Below are 27,395 nucleotides of genomic sequence, written 5' to 3' on the forward strand. Positions count from 1 at the left end.
AATTGTAAATTAATAAAAATTAGTAGAAAAGAGTAATAAACCATGGCTGACAAAGGGAATAAAAAATGCTTGTGCAAAGAAAAACTATTTATATAGGTGCTTTTTAAAATTGCAAACAAAGGAATCAGAACATGAATACAAAAAAAATATAAAAATAAATTAAACATAATTAGGAAACATAAAAGATTATTACAGTGAACAATTAATATGAGTAAAGATAATATGAGGGCAACATGGGGAATTATAAAAAGTGTGATTGACAGTGTTGCCACAGTTACTTTGAAAAAGTAACTTAGTTACTTTACTGATTACTCAATTGTAAAAGTAACTAAGTTAGATTACTAGTTACTTTTTAGTTACTTTCCCAGCTGCCGACAACAACCTCTGCCACCTCACATGACAATGATACCTGTTTTGTCAAAACTCACTTTATAGGCACCCTTTCTTGACTTCAATGAAAATAATACTTGTTTTATAAAAAGTAAAATAAAGACATCTTTCTTGCCTCATATTTACTGTTGACAGAGCACTGTAACAGTAAAACTTGCAATTTCGAGCCTACATTGTTTAGAAAGGGTAACTAGTTAAATTCTAACATTTTCTAACATTTAAATTCTCTCTAGAACATTTTACTTGTCGAAATTATTATTATTTTAAGCAATATTAGTTGTAGTACAAAACGGCTTCAAAATGCACATTTAATCTAGGGGTGTTGTGGTGGGGGAGGGGGGCACATCCTGCCCACGCCCCCATTCCATCTAGATTCGCCCCTGCGTTGGCGTTTGAGCACAAAGAATGGATAACATTTATTTATGCAGAAAACAGGACCAGATTTACGTAAGAAAGTTTTTATTGCGTTTTCACATCATGTGGTGCCTCAGAAAGAGTGTTTAGGTGCAGTTTGAGTGGAAAAATAGTGTTAGTTGTTGACGCGTCGCGGAGGATCAGCTGTTTTAACGACCAGATACAGAGCGACTCACTCAGAATTCTAAATAAAGGAGGAAAAAAAGTATAAAAATAGTCTTTGTAAAGTTCAGTGCAGGTGTGCGATCACCGCGCTTAAGAGGTGAGGAACGAGTCGAGCAGCTGCAAAAACCGCGGATTAAAAGCTCACAGCTCGCTTAAAGTGGGCAGTTCAGTCGAACCCCGACCTCCTGCCCACGGACCAAGTTTAATGCTGTTATCGACCACAATGAAAATAATAGTAACGCACAGTGACATGGAGAAGTAACTTAATCTGATTACTGATTGGAAAGATTAACGCGTTAGATTACTCGTTACTAAAAAAAGTGGTCAGATTAGAGTAACGCGTTTACTAAGGTAACTCGTTACCACGGCATCACTGGTGAATTGAATAGTGATGCAGCGAAAGCAACTATTCCAAATACTTTGTTAAGGAAAATAAATAGATATATACATAAAATAAGTTGCAAATGGGTTTAATGATTATTTTTCAAATGTAGGATCAAGTCTGGTGGGAAATAAACTAATATAGAAGATAAATTACATACACTTGTAAATACGGTCAATAGTATTTTCCTGGATAATGTGGAAGAAGATGAAATAGAAATATTGTAAAAAACTGTGTAAGCAAAAAGATCAACTGACCATGAAGATTGTAGACATGATGACTGTAAAAGTATAATAGAAACTGTTATTGAACCATTTACTTATATTGTAATCTGTCAACTGGGATTTTTCCAGATGAAATGAAAATTGCTAAGGTAGTCCCATTATATAAAAATGGAGACAAAACATAATTTTTCTAATTATAGCCAATATCACTGGATCAGATATACAGGAAGTAGCACAAGTGATAAATACAGAATTGGAAAAAGTTAAACATTGTTTGATATAACAGATTGTCACTAAATATTAATAAGACAAATTTTATATTGTTTAATGATAGAGCGAAAAAAAATAACGTGTCATTACAATAGATGAATGGATATACAAGGGTAAAAGAAAAAATTTTTAGGAGTCTAATTGATGATCTTACATGGAAAGTCACACATAAATTAATTAAAAAGGGAAAAATAGGGAAAGCCATTGCTGTTTGCATAAAGTAAAATATTCATTAAATAGTTATGGTTTATTAACATTACAATGCATTGATTGTCCCATATTTAAAATATTGTGTAGAAATCTGGGGATCAACATATACAACCTATATACAACCTTTATTTATTTTGCAGAAAGAGCTTTAAAAGTGATTAGTAACAGTGGTTTTAGAGATCCATCTAATCCATTGTTTATTAAGTATAGGGTACTTAAATTTATGATTTAGTCGATTTGAAAATATTACAATGTACCAAGTTAATAAAATACTTTACCTACAAACATTGAAAATATGTTGAAAAAAGAGTAAGTAGTTATAAATTGAAAGGAATAGAAGTCTTTAAAAAAAAAACAAGATTTAGAACTAAAGTAAAAGAAAGGAGTATTGCAGTAAATGGTGTAAAAGTATGGAACAATCTTGTTTTTTTTGACACTTAGTTTTTATTGAATTTTTCACTTAATTATACACACTCCACAAAACAATATAACAATAACAATATAACAGTCAGCTACTAAAATCAAATTCAGTCCTATAATAAGCATTAAAAGTAAACAGGTATAAACATGATCATATTCAAACAATTTTAACAGCAGCAATGAATTTAATATTCAGAGGGAACTTGAGACCAGCCACACATCAGTTTCCTGTAAATTTAGTCCATTTCCCCCACCTTGTTACATAAAGATCAGGCTGCAGTCTGAGCATAAATGTTAATCTCTCCATCTTGTGAGTTTCTTCAATTCTTTTCAGCCAGTCCTCCAACTTTGGTGGGTCTGGCAGAAGCCATTTTTGGGTAATTGTTTTTTTTGGCTGCAGCACCAAAAATTTTAAATAAGTATCTATCATTTATGTCATTTCCTCAGGGAGATCTCCTAGCAATAATGTCAAAATGGGTTTGCTGCAATTCTAAACCCAAAATCCGTTCTATTTCCCTATAACCCACTCCAAAATCCAGTAATTTTTGGACAGGACCAGAACATGCGAGTGTGGTTGGCCTCTTTGTCCCCGCAACCTCTCCAACACTTAACAGCACCCAAGTTTCTCCCTTGTTGTTGTTTGCAGTTATGAAAATCGGACCAAACTTTTCCAACAAAACTCTCTCCAGTAGTTGAGGAAGAAGCTGACATTGCAGATTCACACATATTGTCCCATTATTCATCTGAAATATCCATATTTAGTTTCTTTCTCCCATCTTTTTTTAATATAATCTGTTGATTTGCAGTTGCCATTCAACAAGCCTTGATAGAGTTTAGAAATGATCGATTTACATTGATTATGGTAAGCTTGTATGACCAGATGAATTATCCCATTATTTTCTGACACCCTTCACTACTTTTGAAAATATATATTGACGTAATTGTAAATACCTAAAAAAAAATCTCTGTTTCTATAATAAATTTCTGCTGCAGGTTTTGGAAACTCGGCATGGCCATTCTTATTTAATAGTTTACAATATGCAGTTATACCTTTATATGACCAGTTTTTAAAAGCTGAATCCATTTGATTAGGTTTGAACTCTGAGTCAAATGCTGCCCATCTTAAAACTCTTATCTGGTCGCTCATATTTAGTTTTTTTCAACCACCCCAAACCAAGTCGATAGTGTAAAGGAAACCAGCGGATTTAACTCCTTTTGACATGCCTCTGTTAGTTTTCTGATCGCCAATCAAGCTTGTACTGGAATATTTCCACATTTTCTTTCTATTTCCTTCCATCTAGCCTCACAAGCATCGTCACCACCACTGTATAAACTGTTTTAAGTTGAGCCCGCAAGATAGTAGTCATATAGACTTGGGAGGGAAATCCTCCTCTTTCTTTTTTGATCATCAGTGTACTGTATTTAACTCTAGGTTTTTGTCCTTTCCAAATAAATCGGGATATTTGTTTGTCCCATTCATGAAACTGTGAGTGAGGAATTTTAACAGGCAATGCATAAATAAGTATAATAACCTAGGCATCACTGACATCTTTATCACCTTAATTTCTTGCACTAAAATCAAATATATATGTTTGTGTGAACTCTTCTTTAATCCTCCTAGTTTACATTGTCAAAGTTTTCCTATACAAGTCACCTGGGTTGTGGTGAGGCACACCCCCAATATCTAATTGCTTTCTTAGACCAGTCTACGGTGATTTTATTTTTAATCTCTTTTGAAGGGAATATTAAAAGTCATAATTTGGGTTTTACCTATATTTAATTTATATCCTGAGTAAGTACACAATATGTCTAATAAGTCTAGAAGTGCCCGAATGGATTGTTCTGGATTACAGAGGTAGAAAAGAACATCATCAGCGTATAACGCTATTTTGTGTTCTCTTGCATTTATTCTATGCCTTGGATATTATTATTATCCGCTTATAGCCTGGGCTAGTGGCTCTATGTATAGGGCGAATAAACTAGGGGATAATGGACAGCCCTGACGGGTAGATCTCTCCAGTGTCCTAATACTATTAATTGAACTTTCAGAAAAACCAAATCGTTTCAAGACTAAGAATAATATTCCCAGCTAACACAATCAAAGGCTTGTTCAGCATCTAAACTAACCAGTACTGCTTTCTCCTTTTTTGCCTGAATATTGTGAATTATATGAAGAGAAACGTCTTATGTTATCTTGAGTTTGTCGGCCACTGACAAACCGGTCTGAGCCTCCTCAATCAAGTCTGGGACAAATGAGTTTCAGTCTACGGATATTATAGACGCATATAATTTGTAATCTTGATTTAGAATTGATATTGGCCTATACGTAGCTGCACAGTATGTTATCCTTACCTTCCTTTGGTATAACTGTTATAATCACCTCTGTCCATGATGGTGGTGTGGTCATTTTCACTAGCGTCCAATCAGTGATTTTAATAATACGGTAATAATTCTTCTTCAAACGTTTTATACCACTCGGCTGGCAGGCGTCTGTACCATGGTGTTTTATTGTTTTTTAGGTTTTCTTAACATCATCTTCAGTTCCTGTCATATCTATTGGTTTAGTTAAATTTTCATTCTGAGTTTCTCCAATTGATGGTAAATCTAATGAATTTAAAAAATATTTTAACATCTTCTAGATTACTTTGTTCAGGTTGTGTATATAATATCTTATAATATGTTTGAAAATGCTTATCGATTCCTTCTAAATTGTTTTCTAGTTTCCCTGTTTTTGGGGGTCACTATTGCGCATACTGATTGCTGCATTTGCATGTTTTAACGAATTTTCCTAGCAAGTAAATTTTGTTGCCTTTGGTCCTGTTTCGTAATATGTCTGTTTCAAAAATTTATATTTCTTTTCTTCCTCTTCTTTATGAATATCTAAAATTTTTGTCTTTACCTGTCGAATTAAATTCAAGGGTCTGACTAGATTGATTCCTAATATGTTCACTTTCCAAGCTTTTAATGTATTTTCCAGATCATTAAGTTGTTTTTCTTTGCTCTCTTAATAGCTGTTACTCAGTGATATAAATTTCCCTCTTATAACAGCTTATCAAAGTGTCCCATAAAATATTAGGATTGACTTGTTCATTGTCAGTTAATTGCAAAAAGTTTTCTATTTCTGCTTTAACCTCTTTATAAATGTTTTTATTATTTAATAAACTTGTATTTAGTCTCCATATTGTCTTTTTAGGTCTTTTATCCAATGAAGCGTTAAATAGATTGGTGAATGGTCTGATATATCCCTAGTACCTATATCACAGCTTTCTATTCTATGTCTATCATTCCTGAATACCAGGAAGAGATCTATCCGTGAGTATACTGCGTGAATGGGGGGAAAAAGTAGGTAAAATCTTTTTCCGTTGGATGTATCTCCCGCCCAGACATCCAGTAAATGTAGGTCATCCCAGGCCCTTCCTTCACAATTACTTTGTGGTGTGACTAACCTCTTATTATTAAATGTATCATTTTTATTCAATATTGTATTAAAGTCACCTGCGCATACTAATATACCCTGTGACTCTGAAGATATTATTTTCTAGAATTTTTTCCAAAAAATGCCGATCATAGTGTGGTGGAAAATAACGGAGAGGAGAGTAGTCAGTTTAACCCTCTATCTTCCCCTGAACCATATATACCTGCCTTCACTGTCCCGTTTTTTGTTTAATAATTCAAAATGTAGGGAATTACGTATTAGCACCCGCAACCCCTCTTTTGTGACCTGATTTAAAAGAACTGTAATAAGTATTTCTAAATCCAAATTTTTTTAATTTCTCGTGTTCTATTTGGGACAAATGAGTCTCCTGGAGAAACATAATTTGAATTTTCTCCCTTTTTATTTTGGACATTACTCTACTCCTCTTAACAGGGTTGTTCATGCCGTTTATGTTCCATGAAGCTGCTGCTAAAATTATTATTAGTCATACCAGTATGCTGTTTACCTACCGCCGACATCACAATAAGAACAAGAACCATTAGAACATAGAACAAATAAAAGTAAAAAAAAAAAAAGACTTCCACCTTAGGGCTTCGTTCTGCCCTATCCACCCACTACGTCCTTTCCAACCTGTAGGAGGAACAGTCTTACCAAGATAGGGACTCCTTCTCCACCTGAAGCAAAGTTCCTTCTCCTTTGAGCATAACAAACAATTGTCCATTAGTCCTAATCACCATTGTAAGTCCCTTCGGCTGCTCCCTTGTTTTGCACTTGGGGTCGCCACAAGCAAATCCAAGGTGGATCTGCATGTTTGAATTGGCACAAGTTTTACGCCGGATGCCCTTCCTGACGCAACTCCACATTACATGGAGAAATGTGGCAGGGGTGGGATTTGAACCCGGAACCTTCTGAACTGAAACCAAGCGCATTAACCACTTGGCCACCACAGGGAGTCAAAAAGAATAAACCTCAAATTAATAAAAAATAAATAAATAAATAAATAATAAATAATATAATAAAATAATAATAACCAATATTATATGTGTATCTTGTATTTTTCAGTCATGGCACACGTCGCCAGTTCTGTCTTCAATTATTGAACATGTGAACGCAATAGAACATGCAGTTAGTATGTCACATTGTCCTTATCTTAAATTCAAAAGAGATGCATAAGTAAAAGTGTCTTATGTACCCTTCATGTTACAGGCCGAGTCTTCTTTAGTGAAAAAAAAAAAAAAAGGCCTCATTATAAACAAATTATACTTGCTGTCGTTGAAATTCACGGAGCTTCTCGCGGACGCGTTCGGTGTGCGAGCTGTTCACTTTATTCCAGTGTGCGCCTCGGGAAAGCGGAGGCTCATCCTCAGCACCAGAGCGCGGCACCTGCACGGAGTATCCCCTCTTCTTCATGTCCTCAGCCGCCTCTGCTGCATCCTTGTACACGCGTGGACCTTCTTCCCAATGGATCCTCATCTTAGCCGGGTACGGTGTTTGAAAACGAATCTTTTCCTCTTTAAGGGTCTTCTTGATGTGTTTGTATTCTTTAAGCTTGTTGTTTACCTCCGTCGGCAAGTCGTGCGCGAATGAGATCGTGTTGCCCTCAAAGGTTATCTTTTTTTCCCATGCCGCTTTTAATATCTTCTCTTTCATGTCGTACCTGAGAAAATTAACCAGGATAGATCTTGTTATCGTGTTATCTCGGGGTTTCGGGCCAATTGACCGGTGTGCTCTCTGTATCTGCAGATCCATGTCTTCCTTCAGGGAAAGTTGTTCTTTTAAAAATGCTGTAATGAACGCTAGCATAGCGCTCCCTTCGGCCCCTTCTTTAACACCGTAAATGCGGATATTATTGCGACGAGATCTCCCTTCTAAATCAGTGACTTTGTCCTGGAGAATTTTTGTTGTTTGAGACAATAAAGCAGTGTGTCTCTCAGATCCACGTTCACTGTCTTGAGCTCGTCCACTCGCTGTTCAGTCTCAGTGAGCCTTGTACTCTGGTTACGAATATCCGCACTGACCTCCTCCAGCTTCTGGTTCACTTCAGCCTTAAAATTGTTCAAGTCTTGTCTGATATCCCTTTTCATTGCGTTGATGTCGTTTTGCATTTCTTTTATACTGCCGCATAAGTTCTGTATGGCTTTAGCGGTAGATAGCTCGCTTCCCTCGTCTGGCTCTGCGGCCTGCATCGCGCTAGTTTGGTCCTAAGCGTTTGTAGAATTAGTCTTCTCTTGACTGTCGCTTTTTGGACCCCCTTGTCTCTTCTTTGATCTAACTCCACGCATAATATGTCATTTTGGACACATACATAATCAATTTATCGAGTTTTGTGGAGTTTTTTTTTCACATCTGATCAGGACGACCAAAACATTAGACCGCCATCTTGAAACGCTCACCCGGAAGTCTCTATGGAACAATCTTAATAAAGAAATTAAAGAATTAAGGTCCCTTAAATTATTTTAAAACGTATTAAATTAGATGTATTAAGTAAGTATGAAACTGTGAAATAAGTCAGTGGGCTGCAAGGAAGTCAAAAAAAAAGGTGATCTGTTAATAATGTTTGGAGTGTTTTGAGTTTGGAATGTAACCTGTCAGAGATGTAATTTATTAATTAATGGTCATAATTATGAAATGGGTCAGTGGTATGTGACGAGTTAAAGAAATGTAGTCTGTTGAATGGTGTTGATTATGGTGCTGGGTATTGGGTGATTGTGTTGTTGGAGGGGGAAGAAATCATAAGACTTGTTCTTCTTTCTGCTCCTTTTCATTCTATTGTTGTGGTGCTTTGTTTCTGTTTTTCTGTTTTTTTCTTTTAAATGAATGAAATAAATATTAAGAAAGAAAGATCTAATCACTTCTTTCCATCCATAAGCCCAACATATCTGTCAAGTTTTATCAAGAACGCTGAGTTTGACCTTGCGTTTTTAAGCTATCTTACTAACGTAGTTGAATACAGGCCAAGGCAATAACAGGAGTGTACACCTCTGTGGCATCACTAATTATGCAAGCAAAAAATGCTTTTTTGCAGCAATCATAATATATAATAATAACCAACAAATATTCGACTTTTCCCATAGTGATATTGATGACTTCACTGAGCCTGCTGGAACTAGAAGAGGCAGCCTGCTATTACGGTTTTCCTCTACTATTTTCTTCTCTTCCATGTCTCCAAAATTATTTTTTATATAATGGCCATGTGATCATTTGTAATACTTAATACTTTTACAAATCTGTAAAAAAAAAAAAAAATTCAATTTGAAAACCTATTTACTTACTATATCCAATCAGAATGAAAAGGGATGAGCATGAGGTTTGTGATAATGGTTAGAACCCCCCCCCCTTTTTTAATTAGATTATTGTTGTTTAAAAAAAAATCTTTAATTAAAGAGCTGATAATACAGTGTGACATATATTTTTTTTCCTCTTCAAGAGGCATTTTAAAACAGATATTTCACACACACACATACACACACACGGAATGTGTTCAACAAACATACTGTTGTGTGGGCTGCCAGAAGAGGAGTACTGCTGGCCCACCATCAGAGGGCGCCCTGCCTGAAGTGCGGGCTTCAGGCACGAGAGGGCGCTGCCGCCATGGACGCAGCCGGGGGTGACAGCTGTCACTCATTACCTCTTGACAGCTGTCACCCATCTACTCAACGTCCTCTCACTCCATAAAGACCAGACGTCATCTCCACCTCGTTGCTGAGATATCATACTTCATTGGAGGTAATATCCTCAGCCTTTTTGGTATTTTTCTAAATCTTTCTATTGTGAGTGTTTGCAGGAGTACCGGTCCTTAGTTTGTGGAGGCTGTGCAGGACGGCACTCTTTTTCCTCTGAGGGATCGCTGCAGCACGTATTGAGTGAGAGGTGGAGGTGGCATTCCCACCGCTGTTGTTACTGGGTGTACACACACCCACACTTGACTGTCTTTGTTCTCGCCAGCAGTACCAGATCCGACAGTCAGGGACGGTCACCTGGGAATTCGGGACTTGGCGGCTCCAGTATTCACCAGGTTCTGTGGTGGCGGAAATCGTGTGGTTCCGGCTCTTCTCAGGACAGATGTCTTCTATCCTCGAGCCTGCCCACACGTCACCTTGTGGATTGACTGTAATTATATTCTGAGATTGTCTGTATGTTCGTTGTGCACATTTCACAACATTAAATTGTTACCTTTTGGCTCATCTATTGGCCGTTCATTTGCGCCCCCTGTTGTGGGTCCGTGTCACTACACTTTCACAACACATACTTTGGAAACATATAAAGAAGGGAATAACTCACAGTGTAGGCCATGTCCGAGATGTAGGCATTGATGCCAGTGGACCTGTGCAAGTTTGCATCATGTGAAACCACCACTTGTCCATCTTTTGTCAGGCGACAGTCCAACTCCAGCATGTCTGTGCCAAGATCCACAGCACTGCATCAATCAGCACACATATATATACCTTACATGTGACACTCGCCAAAGCATTTTTTGAAAACAATAGTCATCAATGACTCTTACATCAGCATTACAGATTTTGGTGTTTCAAAAGCGGCTGTCTTTGGTTCGTCACACCCAACTTAACACCATATTACAGTGCAGGCAGCAAGCAACATTTTGTTAATAATTGCCGTACTTTAGGCGCTGGGTCTGAGCACGGTTTGAAAAAAATAAACACCCAAGCTTTTAAACAACGGCATATGTGAGGGGTTTTTAATGGAAAAGCATTGCAATCAGATGGCACATTTTGTCCGATGTGAGCTAAAATCCGTTATACAAAATCCAGTATATACAGTGTTTATTACATGGAAAACAAGGTTCTCGCCAGTGCAGTTGAGCATAGGGGCCCCTATGCTGTGATTTGGATCCCCTATGCTATAATGTAACCAGCTTGGGGGGGCTATTCTGTTTTGTTTTTCTTTTTTAAAAGACATGTCGCATGTTATTTAACGTTCCCATTAGCGACACAAAGAGGCCCTCAAAATGCAGGAAATACTGTTTCAAAGGGTTATAAATTTCAAAATTTTCTCGGGAGATGCCCTGAACCCTCCTACAATACTCGCGCCTGCAACGCTCGTCACGTGGGTATGCCCCACTAAGTTCCCCCTTATGCTGTGAAGGCCACTCCGTTTGAGAGACGCAACCTGGTGGTATAGGAGTTACGTCGGGAAGAGGATAGGAAGGTGTGCACAAGCTGTGGTGCAGGCAAAGCAAGGGCAATGGCATGGAAAGGAACGGAGAAGAGGAAGATCTCCTGGAAAGAGCTGTGGGAGATGGAGGCATTTAAGGACAGCTTTACCATCAGGGCTACCTACGATGTCCTGCCTTCTCCAGCAAACCTAAGCCAGTGGTATGGCAAAGACACATCTTGGTGGGATGCAAGACCAGCCTTAACCAAGGCCGCTACATCTGGCGGCACAACCAGGTGCTAAAATGTCCTGCAGCACTTGCAGCAGTGCTGGAAAGTTGACGGACAAGAGTGAATGCCCTTCCTCCACCGCCATCCCATTGGCAATTAGCACCATTTGTCTGAGAGGGTGAGGGGCAAGCTAGCATCGCCACCATAAGTCTAGATACTGGTCAGCTGGGGAGAGCACGGGACGGGAAGCTGCAGGGAGACTTGGGCAAGAAACTCTGCTTTCCAGCTGAGATCGCAGTTACCAACTTGAGACCAGGCCTTGTTCTGTGGTCAACCTTGCTCAAGTTCGTTTACACCACTGAGCTCACGGTGCCCTGGGAGTGCAGTGGAGGAGGCCTACAAATGAAAGAAGCTGAGGTATACAGAACTTGCAGCCGACGCGCAACAACATGGCTGGAAAGCAAGGATATGCCCAGTGGAAGTAGGCTGCAGAGGGTTCTTAGCCACCTCAACATCCAGGCTTTTCAGGGAGATGGGGTGCGAGGGAAGGCCCACTGGCAGGCAGACAAAGACCTCTCTAGGACTGCTGAGAAGGGGAGCCAGTGACTGTGGATGAAGAGAAAGGACTGTCTGGGCCTTCAGGTGAGTTGATAGCATCTAGGGTGTGAACCTGGGATGTTGGGATTCAGGTTTTTCATTCTGAAAGGTGATTACTCACTGCTTGAAAGCAGTCATGGTGTTTTCCAGGTGTTCACCTGCTCCTGCAATGCAAAAAAAGAAAGAAAGAACAACACAACTGTACAGTAAAGACCATGCATCTTTTTTCTTCTTTAATTTCTCTGTAATTCAGGGTGTTTAAGTAATATAGTCGTACAACCCCAATTCCAATGACATTGGGACGTTGTGTAAAATGTAAATAAAAACAGAATACAATGATTTGCAAATCCTCTTCAACCTATATGCAATTGAATACACCACAAAGACAAAATATTTAATGTTCAAACTGATAAACTTTATTGTTTTTGCACAAATATTTGATCATTTTGAAATGGATGCCTGCAACACGTTTCAAAAAAGCTGGGACAGTGGTATGTTTATCACTGTGTTACATCACCTTTCCTTCTAACAACACTCAATAAGCGTTTGAGAACTGGGGACACTAATTGTGGAAACTTTGTAGGTGGACTTCTTTCCCATTCTTGCTTGATGTACGACTTCAGTTGTTCAACAGTCCGGGGTCGCCATTGTCATATTTTGCGCTTCATAATGCCCCACACATTTTCAAAGGGCGACAGGTCTGGACTGCAGGCAGGCCAGTCTAGTACCCGCACTCTTTTACTACGAAGCCACGCTGTTGTAATACGTGCAGAATGTGGCTTGGCATTGTCTTGCTGACATAAGCAGGGACATCCCTGAAAAAGATGTTGCTTGGATGACAGGATGTGTTGCTCCAGAACCTGGATGTACCTTTCAGAATTGTTGGTGCCATCACAGATGTGTAAGCTGCCCATGCCATGGGCACTAACACACCCCCATACCATCACAGATGCTGGCTTTGGAACTTTGTGCGGGTAACAATCTGGATGGTCTTTTTCCTCTTTTGTCCAGAGGACACGACCTCCATGATGTTAAAAAAACAATTTGAAACGTGGGCTCATCGGACCACAGCACACTTTTCCACTTTGTGTCTGTCCATTTCAAATGAGCTCGGGCCCAGAGAAGACGGCAGCCCACGCGGTAAGATCCTTTACACAATGATGTCGGTTTTTAATGCAATGCCGCCTGAGGGATCGAAGTTCATGGGCATTAATGTTGGCTTTTGGCCTTGCCACTTACATGTAGAAAGTTCTCCATATTCTCTGAATCTTCTGATTATATTATGGACTGTAGATGATGGAATCAATAATTCCTTGCAACTAAACGTTGAGAAACATTGTTCTTAAACTGTTGGACTATTTTTTCATGCAGTTGTTGTTCACAAAGTGGTGATCCTCGCCCCGTCTTTGCTTGTGAATGACTGAGCCTTTTGGGGATGCTCCTTTTATACCCAATCATGACACTCACCTGTTTCCAATTAGGTGTTCTTTGAACATTCATCAACTTACCCAGTCTTTTGTTGCTACGTCCCTACTTTTTTGAAATGTGCTACAGGCATCCATTTCAAAATGAGCAAATATTTGCCAAAAACAAGTTCATCAGTTTGAATATTAAATATCTTGTCTTTGTGGTGTATTCAATTGAATATAGGTTGAAGAGGATTTGCAAATCATTGTATTCTGTTTTTATTTACATTTTACACAACGTCCCAACTTCATTGGAACTGGGGTTGTGTGTAGTTGGTAGGTGATCTGGTTTGAAGGATAATAGGTGCTGTCAAAATCAGCAATTCAATATCTGAACATTACCCAAAACCTACATTTTATGAAAAGTTAATTACATCATCTTTTACACATCATGTGACACAATAAATAACAAGATGCTGGCATTCACGCCATACTATATGAGTGTGCATGCATGCACACAAACACAACCAAAACATTCACCACACCCTGGTGACTACCAACCACCATGTGGCACTGTGTGATGTATTTGTGGTGGATAGTGGCAAAGTGCGTGGCAGGTGCTACTCGTGGCTCGAAACACCATAAACACACCATTTGTGTGAAGTTCCAAACATGATAAATACTGAATTCAAACTGAGTATCACTACTGACTCTTACCTCCACGATGAGAAATGTGCCTACTGACGAAAGTCTCTCGTTTCTTTCGGTGCAAAAGAGTTGGATATTTCAGCAGCAGTGCAGAGGTGAGCACATAGCCTGTTACTGAAGACATGATGCACACTGCTGCATACATCTCCTCCCGTCAGTCTACTGGTGCTATACAACAACCACAATCAACACAACAAACTAATTATTATTTTCAACTATAGATTAATCTGTCAGTTATTTTCATGAACAATGAATTATTCTATTTATTTTTAGCTTAATTAACAAAGACCACTGTGAAGTTAAAAACTATGGGCATCGTAGTCAAGCAACAACAAGACAGCTTTATAAAAAAAAAAAATCAAAATCAAAATACAAGCTGTCATTAACTAACACACACACACATCATTATCATCACTTTACAGTCAATTTTCTTTATACAAATCATAATATGGATACATGACCATTCCCAAGTCACTGAATACTTCTTGGACATCATTTACATAAGTTCGAGCCCCCATGGCACTTGATTGGAATAAGTAGGTTTCGTGAATGAACAAATAAATAAATGCAAACATAATGGTACTGTTTTCATTTAGTTCTCTCTCTCTCTCTCTCTCTCGGTTCCTGTAAAGAATCAATAAGAATTATTTGAGCCACTGACATCAATAGCCTTTTTGCTTAACAATGCCCTGATCGGCTCCTCATTACGCCGGAGCAGCCATTGATTTGAGGGTGTGAATTGGGAAAATGAGCATTTCACTTCGTTGATTGCAGGCCCACCGCTTCAAATAGCGAAGCAGCACTGGATCCAATCTGCAGCTACACTTCTAAATAAAACAAAAGCTGTTTAAACAGCAACTATTTTATTTTAAAAAGCCGTTTCATTTTATATTTCAACATTAAATTAGGGCTGCAGCTATCGAATATTTTTGGAATCGAATATTCTATCGATTATTCGGATAAAAAGTACCTTTGTGTTTTTAAACAATATCGGTAGTGGCAGGGCTCTCCCTAAAGCAGTGGCACAATGTTTCTGTGCCATCATGCAGATTTTTAAGTTTAGGGTGTTCCCTCTCTCTGTTTTGCAGGGTTATTAATTTTTTCATATTAAGAGTTTTAGAGCTTTGCCAAACCATAAGCCCAGGCAGTCTGTGAAATCTTCAGTCTGCGGACAGTGCATTCTTTTTCCTTCTTATTGCATATTTCATTTGCACTTTTTATTACTGTGATTTATTCAGTGTTTAGTGTATATTTAACAAAGTGGCTACGAGTACGTACATCCGTATCTTCTGCGGGACTGCTAAAGGTACGGACCGAGGTTCACTGAGTGGATGTACGTGACACCGGTGGGAAATATACACGTGGAACACGCGATGAAGCTCTTAACAGACACAGAATATTTTACATCCACTAATGGTTCAGCTGAACTGTGCTGTTTCTTTTTTCTCCCTTGTTTCAGAAGCCATAACTGGCAACTGTCAGCCTGTAAGCTCGCCGTCATGCTGATAATCATTCGAGTAAATTTGTTTAATGAAGCTGCTGTAATTTAAGAAATTCATCAAGTTCAAAGCGCTGTTTTCTAAGGGAGGCAGAAAGAATTGTACGTGACACCGGACCTTTAGCCGCATATGGTACGGGTACTGACATATTTGCGCATTCTGACTGGTCGGTAAGACACCCTCCGTGTCTTTAGAACAGTCGCTGTAGATACGGTCCGTACCCGTAGCCACTGCCTATATTGAGTGTACCTCAAACCAAAGTCAAATTCTTTGTTTTCTGTGGATACTTGGCGAATAACAGAGCCTTTGAAAAATGGCTGTGGATTGCATTTCCACAAAAGCTGCCTAAAAACTGATGCTTAATAAACACTCTTACCAAATCTGAATTAGAGCTTTACTTTAATCATTAAACATGACTCATTTAAAGTGCGTGTCCTTTCGCTTCATCTGCGGAGGTGGAGAACGGCCAGTGGAGCAAAACGTCTATTTTTAAATATATACAAACATACTGCTTCACTTTAAATGCGCAATAAGTCCATTTCAGACGATCCGCGCGGACCCTTTCTCTTAAAAGGCTTTACTTTACTCAGTGTGTGGCTTTGCAAACTTGCAGCATCGCCTGCTACATTGATTAGCGCTACGGTCTTCTACAGCTTTAAACGAAGCCTCGAGGCAAAGATTTTGGCTCGAACATTTTTTGTAATCGAATTATTAAAATTACTCGATGAATCGTTTCAGCCCTACATTAAATGAATGAGTCATTAAACATGTCCATGAACTCAAAGTTCAGTCAAAAAGACATTTGCAGAAGTAGAAGAAACCCTGCCCCTATTGGGCACAATTTTAAAACATTCACAATCACTAGTCAAATTCATATTTTAGAAATTACTTTGTTCTGATCACAACACTAAACACAATCACATACTGTGAGGAAGTAATTAAAAGGTGAAATGACTAAAAAAAAAAAAGATTTCATCATGATGTTTATGTGACATTGAGAAATCCTAATTAACCAACACTCTGCAGTCATTGTTACATCATCTCCTGTTGTGTTTATAAGAAATATTTGTATTTATTTATGGTGTCCTTTTTCCTGGTTGAAATACAGATATGAATGAATGAATCTACCATGTACAGATGAATTTTCATGCTATTTTATTTGTCTAACAATAAATGTCCAAGGTTCCTTGTAATGTTAATCAAGAAATCATCTCATGTGAATCAACAGGTAAGTTATGGTTTTAACTTACAGATGAACATCCATCCATCCATCTTCTACCACTTAGTCCAATTAAGGGTCGCGGGGGGCTGGAGCCTATCCCAGCAGTCATAGGGCGTGAGGCGGGGTATACCCAGGACAGGACGCCAGTCTGTCGCAGGGCCACAAATAGACAAACAAACACAGACACACCCACACGCACACCTAAGGACAATTTTAAAGATTCCAATCCACCTAACCTGCATGTCTTTGGATGTGGGAGGAAACCGGAGCACCCAGAGGAAACCCAGGCAAACACGGGGAGAACATGCAAACTCCACACAGAAAGGTCACGGGAATTGAACCCATGACCTTCTCGCTGTGAGGCAACAGTGCTAACCACTAATCCACTGTGCCGCAGATGAACAAAGATTTCTAAAATCTATCTTTTTTTACCATTTTAATTAAGCCCTGGTCACACCGAATAATGAGCCACGTAGAATGCTTTTTATGTACAAGTGGAGTTATTCAAGGAACATGGGAGAATAGTGGCTCTTAGAGGCTCATGATTATTCAACTAATGAGACTCATCTCTGAGCATGGCGCTAATTTCAAGAAGTTTCAAATTGAGCAAAAATAGCACGGGGTGATTTGTGTACGAGGTACTACAAGGATAAACAACGATGTTAGAGGCACTTCAGCAGCGAGTATGAGGCTGTTAGAAGCTCATTATCCAAGTACCTGGCAGCTATGAGGATAGGACAGACTACCTGCAACAGAGCAGGTTCCACTCTAAGAAATCCCTTGTAGCCTTTTTTAACATCTGTTTCCTGCAGTTCCTTCAGAAGAACATGATATATGTGTCTCATTATTTAAAAAAAAAAAAAATCATCAATTTCTGACAAATCCATACATGGCTCATTATTCACAGCTTTATTAGCCTGTGTGACCAGGGCTTTATAAGTGTTGTAATGTAAGAAACATTTTTTTGTTGTTGTTGTTTTTTATTTTATTTTTTGCAGTAATCAGAAATTAATCTTGAGGTAAGACAAGTTTCATGAAAATCGGAAGAAATTGCCAATTTGCCATATTTGGCCTCTTCGTGAAGTGGTCCAACAAAAACGGTGGAAAAAGGGTCAATACCAAAACTAACCATAAAACTCTCTTTGCCACTGAAACTAGAGATACTGAGTGGCAATATGAGCCATATTTCATCATTTTTGACTTAGGGCGCATGGGGAAATCACTGTGCGAAAAAGTGGTAATTTCACATTTTAGCGACAAAAAGCGCTCCAATACTTGTGCACCCAAAGTCAGCCGCCAAAATTTTCATCAAAGTAAGAGGTCCTAATCTATCATTATATGAATAAATGTCCTTGGCAGACTAAGGGCGCAGGCCACACCGCCCCTGTGAAAATGTGCACAATTACAACAAAAAGCAATTTGCAGCGCAACCTGTGGGCTGTGCCTTGAGTCAGCTGCCAAAATTTTCACGTTTTTGGAGTCCATACCCGACAGACTAATGAAAATAAATTTGGCTCACTCAGGGCGCATGGAAATATGAGCATTCGAAAACCTAAATTTTGTGATTTTGCCATTTTGACCCCAAATTTCCAGGACTCCCTAAAAAAAAGCAGACCCTATCAAGGATACAAAATGTGATTTCTGTTCTTTCCCTAATGTATATCTACCCATAAAAATTTGGGGGACAAATCTGATGAATCACCCTCTAATAGAAACCTGCCTGACTCTTATAAAACTCTCTTAAGTCTTTAAAACCACCAGATATTTTCCTTCTTAATTACTTGAATATATGCTACCTTTTAACTAGGTTATAATCAGCTACATTACAGTGTTAATTGGCATTAAATGTGTTTGATATAAAATGTACAGTAATAAATACAATATGCTTTAGAATCTCTGTGGTCACTAGAAAACTACACCACTGTATATATTATTATTATTATTATTGTTGTTGTTGTTGCTGTTGTTTAACGGCTACGTAATCAGTTCCTTTCCATTTCTCCGTGCATGAACTGATCAGAGTCAGCTCTGTGAGGTTCATTCACCTGCTGAAGAGCACTGGTTTAATCAATTAAAATAACTTCGACTGATGAAATAATAGTCTGTGAATCATAAACCAGCAGCGTTGTCTGTTCTTATATTGGTATTTGGGAATCTCTCGGGATGGCATTTCCTAAATGACACGTACAGCTGACAGGCTAACGTTAGCCCACTGTATGTCAGCTGAGTTTACAGCATATCATCTTACCTTGTCATCAAATTGCTTTCCTTCCCCTCCAGTGTCTTGAATAAACTCCAGAATGAATTACGTCGATACACCCTAACAAGTTTAGTGACCTGCGCTGTGTGCCTTCTGCACATGCGCCAAAACGCTAAGCATCCCAAATATTTGGAGCTTGGACTAACTCTTTCTGTCAGATTTATTGCAAAAAAGCTCAGTTACAATGCACTGCCCTCTGCTTCTGTGAAGGCGAGTGTGAATAGTCTTCCTTGTGATAGACCCTAGATTTGGCCTCACTTAATATATGTCTTCTGAAATTAACTGAAATTATGCATCACAAAAAATTATAATTCAACACAGAGTTTATCCGTATCTAACCAGTCTGGAAACAATGGCGACCATTTTGAATTTTAATGAAAATGTCTAATCCAAAAAAAAAAACACATTAGCAAGCACTTATGGTAATTAATTAATCGAATTCTGTGTACAATATCACATTATATCCATCACTCATAAGAAAACTGTTGTTTCTGGCGGCCATTTTGAAAAATAGCTGCCACGGGCGCCATGTTGAAAATTCATGATGCCTCCATATCCAAATCTTTTCGATATGCCTTTGGCTATATGTGTACCAAATTTCATGCTATTATCACAAACTGAACGATTCTTATACATATTACAGTTAAGCTGCTGGACTATAACTGTGCACATGGAAGAAGAATCTTTTCAATGTGCAAAACGCCACGCATCGTCCATCTAAAACATTTTCCTTCATGAATATGCAATTTGTGGTGTGTCAAGTATGTAGTGTTGTAGGACGTGGAACTGCAAACAGGTGAGGTTTCCATACACAATAAGATTTACCAAGAGCAAAAGGTAATTTAGTGGGATTTGATTCCATCTGTATACGAGGTCTGTTAGAAAAGTATCCGACCTTTTTATTTTTTTCAAAAACTATATGGATTTGAATCATGTGCGCTTGCATCAGACAAGCTTGAACCTTCGTGCGCATGCGTGAGTATTTTCACACCTGTCGGTTGCGTCATTCGCCTGTGGGCAGGTTTTGAGTGAGCACTGGTCCACCCCCCTCCTCGGATTTTTATTGTTTAGGAATGGCGGAGCGACTGCCGCTTTGTTCCATGAAAATCTTTTCAGAAACTCTGCCAGACAGCCAGATGGAAACCATTTGGAAGATTCAGATGGCTTTCGGTGAAGATTCTATCAGTATCACACGGATTAAGGACATTAAAACTGGATTAAAAATGGCGTGCTGCAGCCCGTGCGTTCGCAGAGGCAAAAACTCGGGTCTGGGAGGAGTTCGGGAGGCCATGGAGGAGGACTATCGGTTGGCCTCGAACAGATTCTGGCAAATCGTCCGGCGCCTCAGGAGGTGGAAGCAGCTCTCCACCAGCACTGTTTACGATGCGGGTGGGGAGCTGTTGACCCTGACTGGGGATGTTGTTGGGCGGTGGAAGGAATACTTCGAGGATCTCCTCAATCCCATCCACGTCTTCCAAAGAGGAAGCAGAGAATGGGGACTCAGAGGCGGACATCCATTACCCAGGCCGAAGTCACCGAGGTGGTTAGAAAGCTCCTCGGTGGCAAGGTTCCTGGGGTGGATGAAATCCGTCCTGAGTACCTTAAGTCTCTGGATGTTGTGGGACTGTCTTGGCTGACACACCTCTGCAACATTGCATGGCGATCGGGGACAGTGCCTCTGGATTGGCAGACTGGGGTGGTGGTCCCTCTGTTTAAGAGGGGGACTGGAGGGTGTGTTCCAACTATAGGGGGATCACACTGCTCAGCCTCCCCGGTAAGGTCTATTCCAGAGTACTGGAGAGGAGAATTTGACCGATGGTCGAACCTCGGATTCAGCAGGAGCAGTGTGGTTTTCGTCCTGGTCGCGGCACACTGAACCAGCTCTACACACTCCATCGGGTGCTCGAGGGTTCATGGGAGTTCGCCCAACCAGTCCACATGTGTTTTGTAGATCTGGAGAAGGCGTTCGACTGTGTCCCTCAGGCACCCTGTGGGGGTGCTCCGGGAGTACGGGGTCCGGGGTCCTTTGCTAAGGGCTATCCAGTCCCTGAGTCCCTGTACGACCGCAGCAGCAGCTTGGTTCGCACTGTCGGTAGTAAGTCAAACCTGTTTCCAGTGCACGTTGGACTCCGCCAGGGCTGCCCTTTGTCACCGGTTCTGTTCATTATTTTTATGGACAGAATTTCTAGGCGCAGCCAGGGTGTAGAGGGGGGTCTGGTTTGGGGACACAGTCTCTGCTGTTTGCGGATGATGTGGTTCTGTTGGCTTCGTCAAATCAGGACCTTCAGCATGCACTGGGGTGATTTGCAGCCGAGTGTGAAGCATCCAGGATGAAAATCAGCACCTCCAAATCCGAGGCCATGGTTCTCAACTGGAAAAAGGTGCTTTGCCCTCTTCAGGTCGGTGGGTGTCCTTGCCTCAAGTGGAGGAGTTTAAGTATCTCGGGGTCTTGTTCACGAGTGAGGGACAGATGGAGCATGAGATCGACAGACGGATCGGTGCAGCATCTGCAGTGATGCAGTCGCTGTATCAGACCGTCGTGGTGAAGAGAGAGCTGAGCAGGGGGCAAAGCTCTCGATTTACCGATCGATCTATGTTCTGATCCTCACCTATGGTCATGAAATTTGGCTCATGACTGAAAGAACGAGATCGCGAGCACAAGCGGCCGAGATGAGTTTCCTCCGCAGGGTGGCTGGGCGCTCCCTTAGAGATAGGGTGAGGAGCTCGGTCACTCGGGAGGAGCTCGGAGTCAAGCCGCGGCTCCTCCACATCGAAAGGAGTCAGTTGAGGTGGCTCGGGCATCTTTTCCGGATGCCCCCTGGACGCCTTGCTGGAGAGGTGTTCCGGGCACGTCCCACTGAGAGGAGGCCCCGGGGAAGACCCAGGACACGCTGGAGGGACTACATCTCTCGGCTGGCTTGGGAACGCCTTGGGGTTCCCCGGAGAAGCTGGGGGAGGTGTGTGTGGATCTGGAGGTCTAGGCGGCTTTGCTTGAGCTGCTGCCCCCGCGACCCGACTCCGGATAAAGCGGAAGAAAATGGATGGATGGATGGATGGATGGATGGATGGATGGATGGATATTCTTAAAGATGAGAAATTTATATCTTACTTTTCTACTGAATTTAAAGTATTTCTGAAAATGAATACTCCCTCAGCCAGCAATGCCTCTATTTTTTGGGAACATGTAAGGCTTATGCAAGAGGGCTAATTGTTTCATATTTCACAAAGAAGTGTCAAAGAGGGGAGAAACAAAAACTTTTAGAGTGAGCTAACAGATAAGGAAAAACCATATATTCGTTCTCCTTCACCATCACTGTGGCAGGAAATTACTACACTTAGGTCTACGAGTACTTTAAATTACCTTTTTACTAGGGATGCAGAGAAGAAAATTAAGTATACGAGACAAAGGTTTTATGAACAAGGAGATAAAGCGGGGAAATGTCTGTCTTATTTTCTTACGAAGCATGCAGAATCAGAAACTATTGTGGCTGTATCTGATGAAGAAGGCCATAAGTTTCACGAAAATGGACTTATAAGCGACTGTTTTAAGAATTTTTATTAAAAAAATTGTACTCTTCGGAAAACAAGTGTTAGATGGGAAACAATTAATGGATAACATTTTTACTCAACTTAATTTACCAACTTTGTCAGAATAGCAAAAGTTTGCGCTTAATGCTCCTATAACAAAAACTGAAGTGATCAGAGCTATTGAAACACTACAAAATGGAAAGTCACCAGGGCCCGATGACTTCTCTTGCAAATTTTATAAAGTTTCAAAATATTCTGGGAGAACCTTTGTGGGATATGTCCAATTACTCTTTTGCTGTAGGCTAATTCCCAAAAGACGTTGAGGGAGGCTAGTATTTTTTAATTTTGAAAAAAGGGAAGTGTCCTGAATTTTGCACATCTTCTAGGCCTGTAGCCCTTTAAAATGTAGATAGGAAGCTGCTCTCTAAAATCTTAGTCTTTTGTTTGGAGAATCTTTTGCCAACATTGGTGAAGGAAGACCAGACGGGTTTTTATTAAGGGCCGGAATTCGGTTGATAATGTCAAACAATTGTTAAACGCGATTCAAGTGTTTAAACAAAATTCTAGTTGTGATCTGGTGCTTTCCCTCGATGCAGAGAAAGCATTCGACCAAATTGAGTGGTCGTTCTTATTGTACACATTGGGTACATTTGGGCTGGGGGAGAATTTTGAAAAATGGGTTAAAATTATATATACTAGCCCACAAGTAGCGGTTTTGACTAACAGAGTCCGGTCTGACAACTTTTATACTTACAGAGGTGTGATGCAGGGTTGTCCTCTATTACCCCTTTTACTTGAGGCTATAAGGACGACACCTGCAATACGCACTTTAGAGATCAGACAGCTGTGTCATAAAATAACAATGTATGCAGATGATGTTCTAATTCTCCTGACCAACCCTGAAACATCTATACTAGGTCTTATTGATGTGATTGACAGATTTAGTAGATTTTCTGGTTATAGGATTAATTTGGCCAAATCTGAGGCTATGCCCCTTGGTTCTCTTTCAATAATATCAACTATAGGTCCTCTCTTTCCTTTTAAATGGTTTCCTGATGGGTTTGAATATCTGGGAATTTTTATTACTCCATCCTTTGACCAATTATATAGAGCTAACTTTGTACCTTTATTTTTTCAAATTAAGCAGGACTTATCATCTTCCATTCCGTTATCACAGCTTTAAACGCTGCGTGGCTCTCTGCTGAGACAGAGTCCACTCGGAATTAATAACTTTAAAACGAATCGCAGCTTTAAATAAAATGACACCTCTTACAAACGTTGCAATACAGACAATAAACTACAAAACTACTAAAATGTTTTTTCCTCCCAAAATGAGACGTCTTGCATTCTTTATAAACCTGACCTGCAGCACAGCTGCAAGAGCTCAGCTCATAGGTATGGAAAGACATTCATGCCAATAATAATGTCTGAAAGGAAATGCTTTTGACAAAAACTAACAGATTTTATTTTGTTTATGTCCAGAGATCAAGGATCCACCATGTAGAGTTTATTATGTCCAGAGTTTAAGGATCCAGTAACCAATTTCATGTTTGTTTACTTTAAGACTCAATAAAATGTTGTTCAATTTCAACTTAATCAGCTTATAAAGCACCAAATTACAACAAAAGCCGTCTCAAGGTGCCTCACACAGAACAGTTCAACATAAAAAAATTAAAATAAATAAATAAAAATAAAAAAATTCAAATACCTAATTAAAAACAGAAGTAAAAGATAAAACATAAAATAAAAGCTACTCATAAGAAAGAGAATAAAAATAGGTTTTAAGTCTTGACTTAAAAATGTCCACGGACTCCGACTGCCTCACTGAGGGCCATGTACTGGCTAACCCAGAATGAGATTGCCCACTCAACAAACTTCCCAGGCCTTCTGGACATGAAGGGACTTGGGCTGTCGTACCTGGCTTTTCCCCTTTGGGTACCCTAGAATGGCCAATTTTTAGCTTGAATTTTCAAAAGCTTCCTCCCTTAACTCACTGTTTTTGGTCTTGTCAGAAGCTTCAAAGATATTTGGTGGAAATAACTGGTGAAATTGAGAAAATATTCCATATTAATATAGAAATGGACCCTATGACTATGATTCTGGAACTGCCAAGCAAATATATGAAAACAGTAACTGATAAAAGACTGTATAATATTTTAACGTTTGCAGCAAGGAAAAATATTCTTTTGCAGTGGGTTAGTGACAAGTTTCCTGTTTGTGGCCGGCATAAAATAATTTTTGATCTTCTCCTTTGGAATACCTCAATTATATGAGCGAAGTGTCGTGAAGTGCGCGAAGCTCATTCATGGTACAGGGTGCCCTAAACAGGAAGTGCCAATTTTCAAATCCACAGTAAAACAGGAAATGTTCAAATGTCAAACACTTCCTGGATTGACAGACAAGATCCCATGGAATATTGTGGGAACTCAGTGGCAAGCTCACACTCAAACATGAAGTGACAACTTTTCAGTCACAGTGAAACAGGAAATGTTGAACACTTCCTGGCATGGGTGGAGCTAGAGCAGAGGCCGAGGTTTCACTAGACTCCCCTGAAATGTGATTGGACACAGATTATTGACATGTCACGGCACCGTACATCATCTGGTTGAAAACCTGCATGTTCAAATCAGTGACTCACATTGACTGCGAGGTTCCTCCTGTCCAGTAGTTTGCTGTGTACTACAAAAAGTTCTAATCTACCTTAGAAGAAGAAGAAAGTGTGTGCTTCAGATTTGACCTGATCAAGTCATTTGAGCTATGGACTTCTAATCACACCAAACTTATATTGGTGGGTAAATGACCGTATTTTATGCCAGAAATGAGGTCCAGGTTGCTAAAAGCAGCATTTCTCCTTTAACTCGGGTTGCCTTATATACACATTTAAGCTAACAGACAGCAGCTGGTTCATGCTCTGTTGGCTTATTAGTGCAGCAGATAACTGAAACAATCCTTCAAATGGTGATGCAAGCATCAAATTCAGCACAAATACAGCTGGAGCAAAATTAATGGACCAACTTTAACTTCTGACCCCTGTACAAACTGAAACTGACCTTTGTCACCATTCTTGCTGCTTTTACCTCATAACTCCATAACATTCAGTCACAGATTGTCCAAACTATACCATTTTTGGAATCTTTATGATCAGGCAAATAATGTGGTGTAGTTTTCTATATGATTGGAGCATCTTTTAATTTTGACCCCTGTGTAATTCTTCAACTGACCCCTACCTGGCTGCCTATTGAAAATTCAAGTGGCCAATCAGTTTTTTTTTTTTTAAGAGTTCATGTCTATGGATTATTTGTGCCAAATTTGGTGCTTGTATCACCATTTGCAGGATTCCACTCTAAATATCCTCTTATCTGCTGCACTATATATGAGATGTAAGATGCTGCTCCTCAGTGTTTCTCAGTTGCCCTCAAAAGTATTGGAACACTTGGTATTTCACACATTTGAATTTGTTTATTCCATTTCAAATACATTTTTTTCTAAATTATATTCCTTAACTCAAATTGAAAGCAAATCTCTACAACTTGATATAAATTAATTAAAATATATAATCCAGCTTCCTGACGAAGTGGTGTAGAGAAGCATTTTCTTAAAAAGAAGACCCGGTAGTTCAGCTACAATTTGACAGAAAGTACATCTGAGATGAAAGCTTAGATTTGATGTTTTGGTGAAGAAAATTTTGTATTTCTCATACGATGTAAAGTCCAACACCTATTCAGTGACTTGGAAATGTTCATGTTTCCATCCCCTGACTTGTCTAAAGAAAACTGGCAATAAAACTGATTATTATTTACAGGTTTTATCAAGTTTTAGAGATTTGCTTTCAGTTTGAGTTTGATGAAGATAATTTTAGGAATTTTTATTCTTTATTTTTTTGTATTTCTTGTATTTAAAATGTCATAAACAAATTAAAATGTGTGAAATTTCAAGTGTTACAATACGTTTGGAGGGCACAGTATCCTAACCTTATGATGAGTGCAAAATGAGTGTGGTATTATACCTTTTTGTTTAAGAATATTTAATTTTCACTGTTGCTGCACTGTGTGTCAAATCATAGTCATATCGTACATCATATTGATATGAAAATTCAGCAATGTATATCTTCTATTATACTTTCCAAATCCAAGGTGGAACTCCACTAGTGTTTACTAAGGTACATCTAAATATCTTAAAAATAAATAAGAACTAAATTAAATAAAAGAGTAGAGCCACTTAGGTGCCTGGTCTTGAGAACCAGGCATGGTAGGTTGAAAAGCTTTTTTATCCCATGGGCTCTACCTACCCACCTGAGTGGCTCAAGAATATGGACAGCATTTATATGAGTGACATTTACATGACAGTTTATATACAATATTGAGATACGATAATTTGGCTATACTGTACAGCCCCACTGTCAACTAGCTTAAAACTTTGAATATTAATTTACATCTACATTAAAAAAAATGCTTAAAGTGGCAAGGGGTTAAGAGGGCTGTAATTAGGGGGGTCAGCTGAAAAGCAAAAAATAAAAATGCTTAAAACGGTGGGGAGTCTGGGGGGCAGAGCCTACCCCCCAGAAGCTGAAAGGATTTTGCCATACTAATGCTTCCCCTGAAGCATTTACTCAAAATAAAGTCTGAAGAGCCTAAATGACATGGTGACATGGTGACGAGCTTCGCTCATTCATGTCCGTGACATAGGCATATTACATGATAATGAAGACCATTTTTACAGAACATGGCATCCTTTTTGGACTATATTGGATTGAACTCTTCTTCGGCTTTATTAAAAGGACTGTAGTGCACCTGAAGGACAGTTATGAATGGGATTGACATCTGGACAATCGGAGCATGGCATACTACTCTTCATAGTATAGCATTTGTATTTATATATGTATTTATATAAATATAATTGTGTTCTTTGTTTTTGTTTTCTTC

General features: G+C 39.4%; 1 protein-coding gene across 1 annotated transcript in view; it reads right to left on the minus strand.

Moving 5' to 3' along the window:
- Positions 1 to 19,023, minus strand: part of gdpd1 (glycerophosphodiester phosphodiesterase domain containing 1) — a 72,275-nt gene extending 53,252 nt beyond the window's left edge. The window contains exons 1-4 of the mRNA XM_034168177.1: positions 18,934 to 19,023; positions 13,974 to 14,132; positions 11,972 to 12,014; positions 10,193 to 10,328 (exon numbers count right to left, since the gene is read on the minus strand). Coding sequence (XP_034024068.1) covers positions 10,193 to 10,328; positions 11,972 to 12,014; positions 13,974 to 14,109 — 315 coding nt within the window. The 5' untranslated portion in view covers positions 14,110 to 14,132; positions 18,934 to 19,023. The remainder of the gene's footprint in view (positions 1 to 10,192; positions 10,329 to 11,971; positions 12,015 to 13,973; positions 14,133 to 18,933) is intronic.
- Positions 19,024 to 27,395: the final 8,372 nt, after the last annotated feature.

Source organism: Thalassophryne amazonica, chromosome 4, assembly GCF_902500255.1.
Source record: "Thalassophryne amazonica chromosome 4, fThaAma1.1, whole genome shotgun sequence".
NCBI lineage: Eukaryota > Metazoa > Chordata > Actinopteri > Batrachoidiformes > Batrachoididae > Thalassophryne > Thalassophryne amazonica.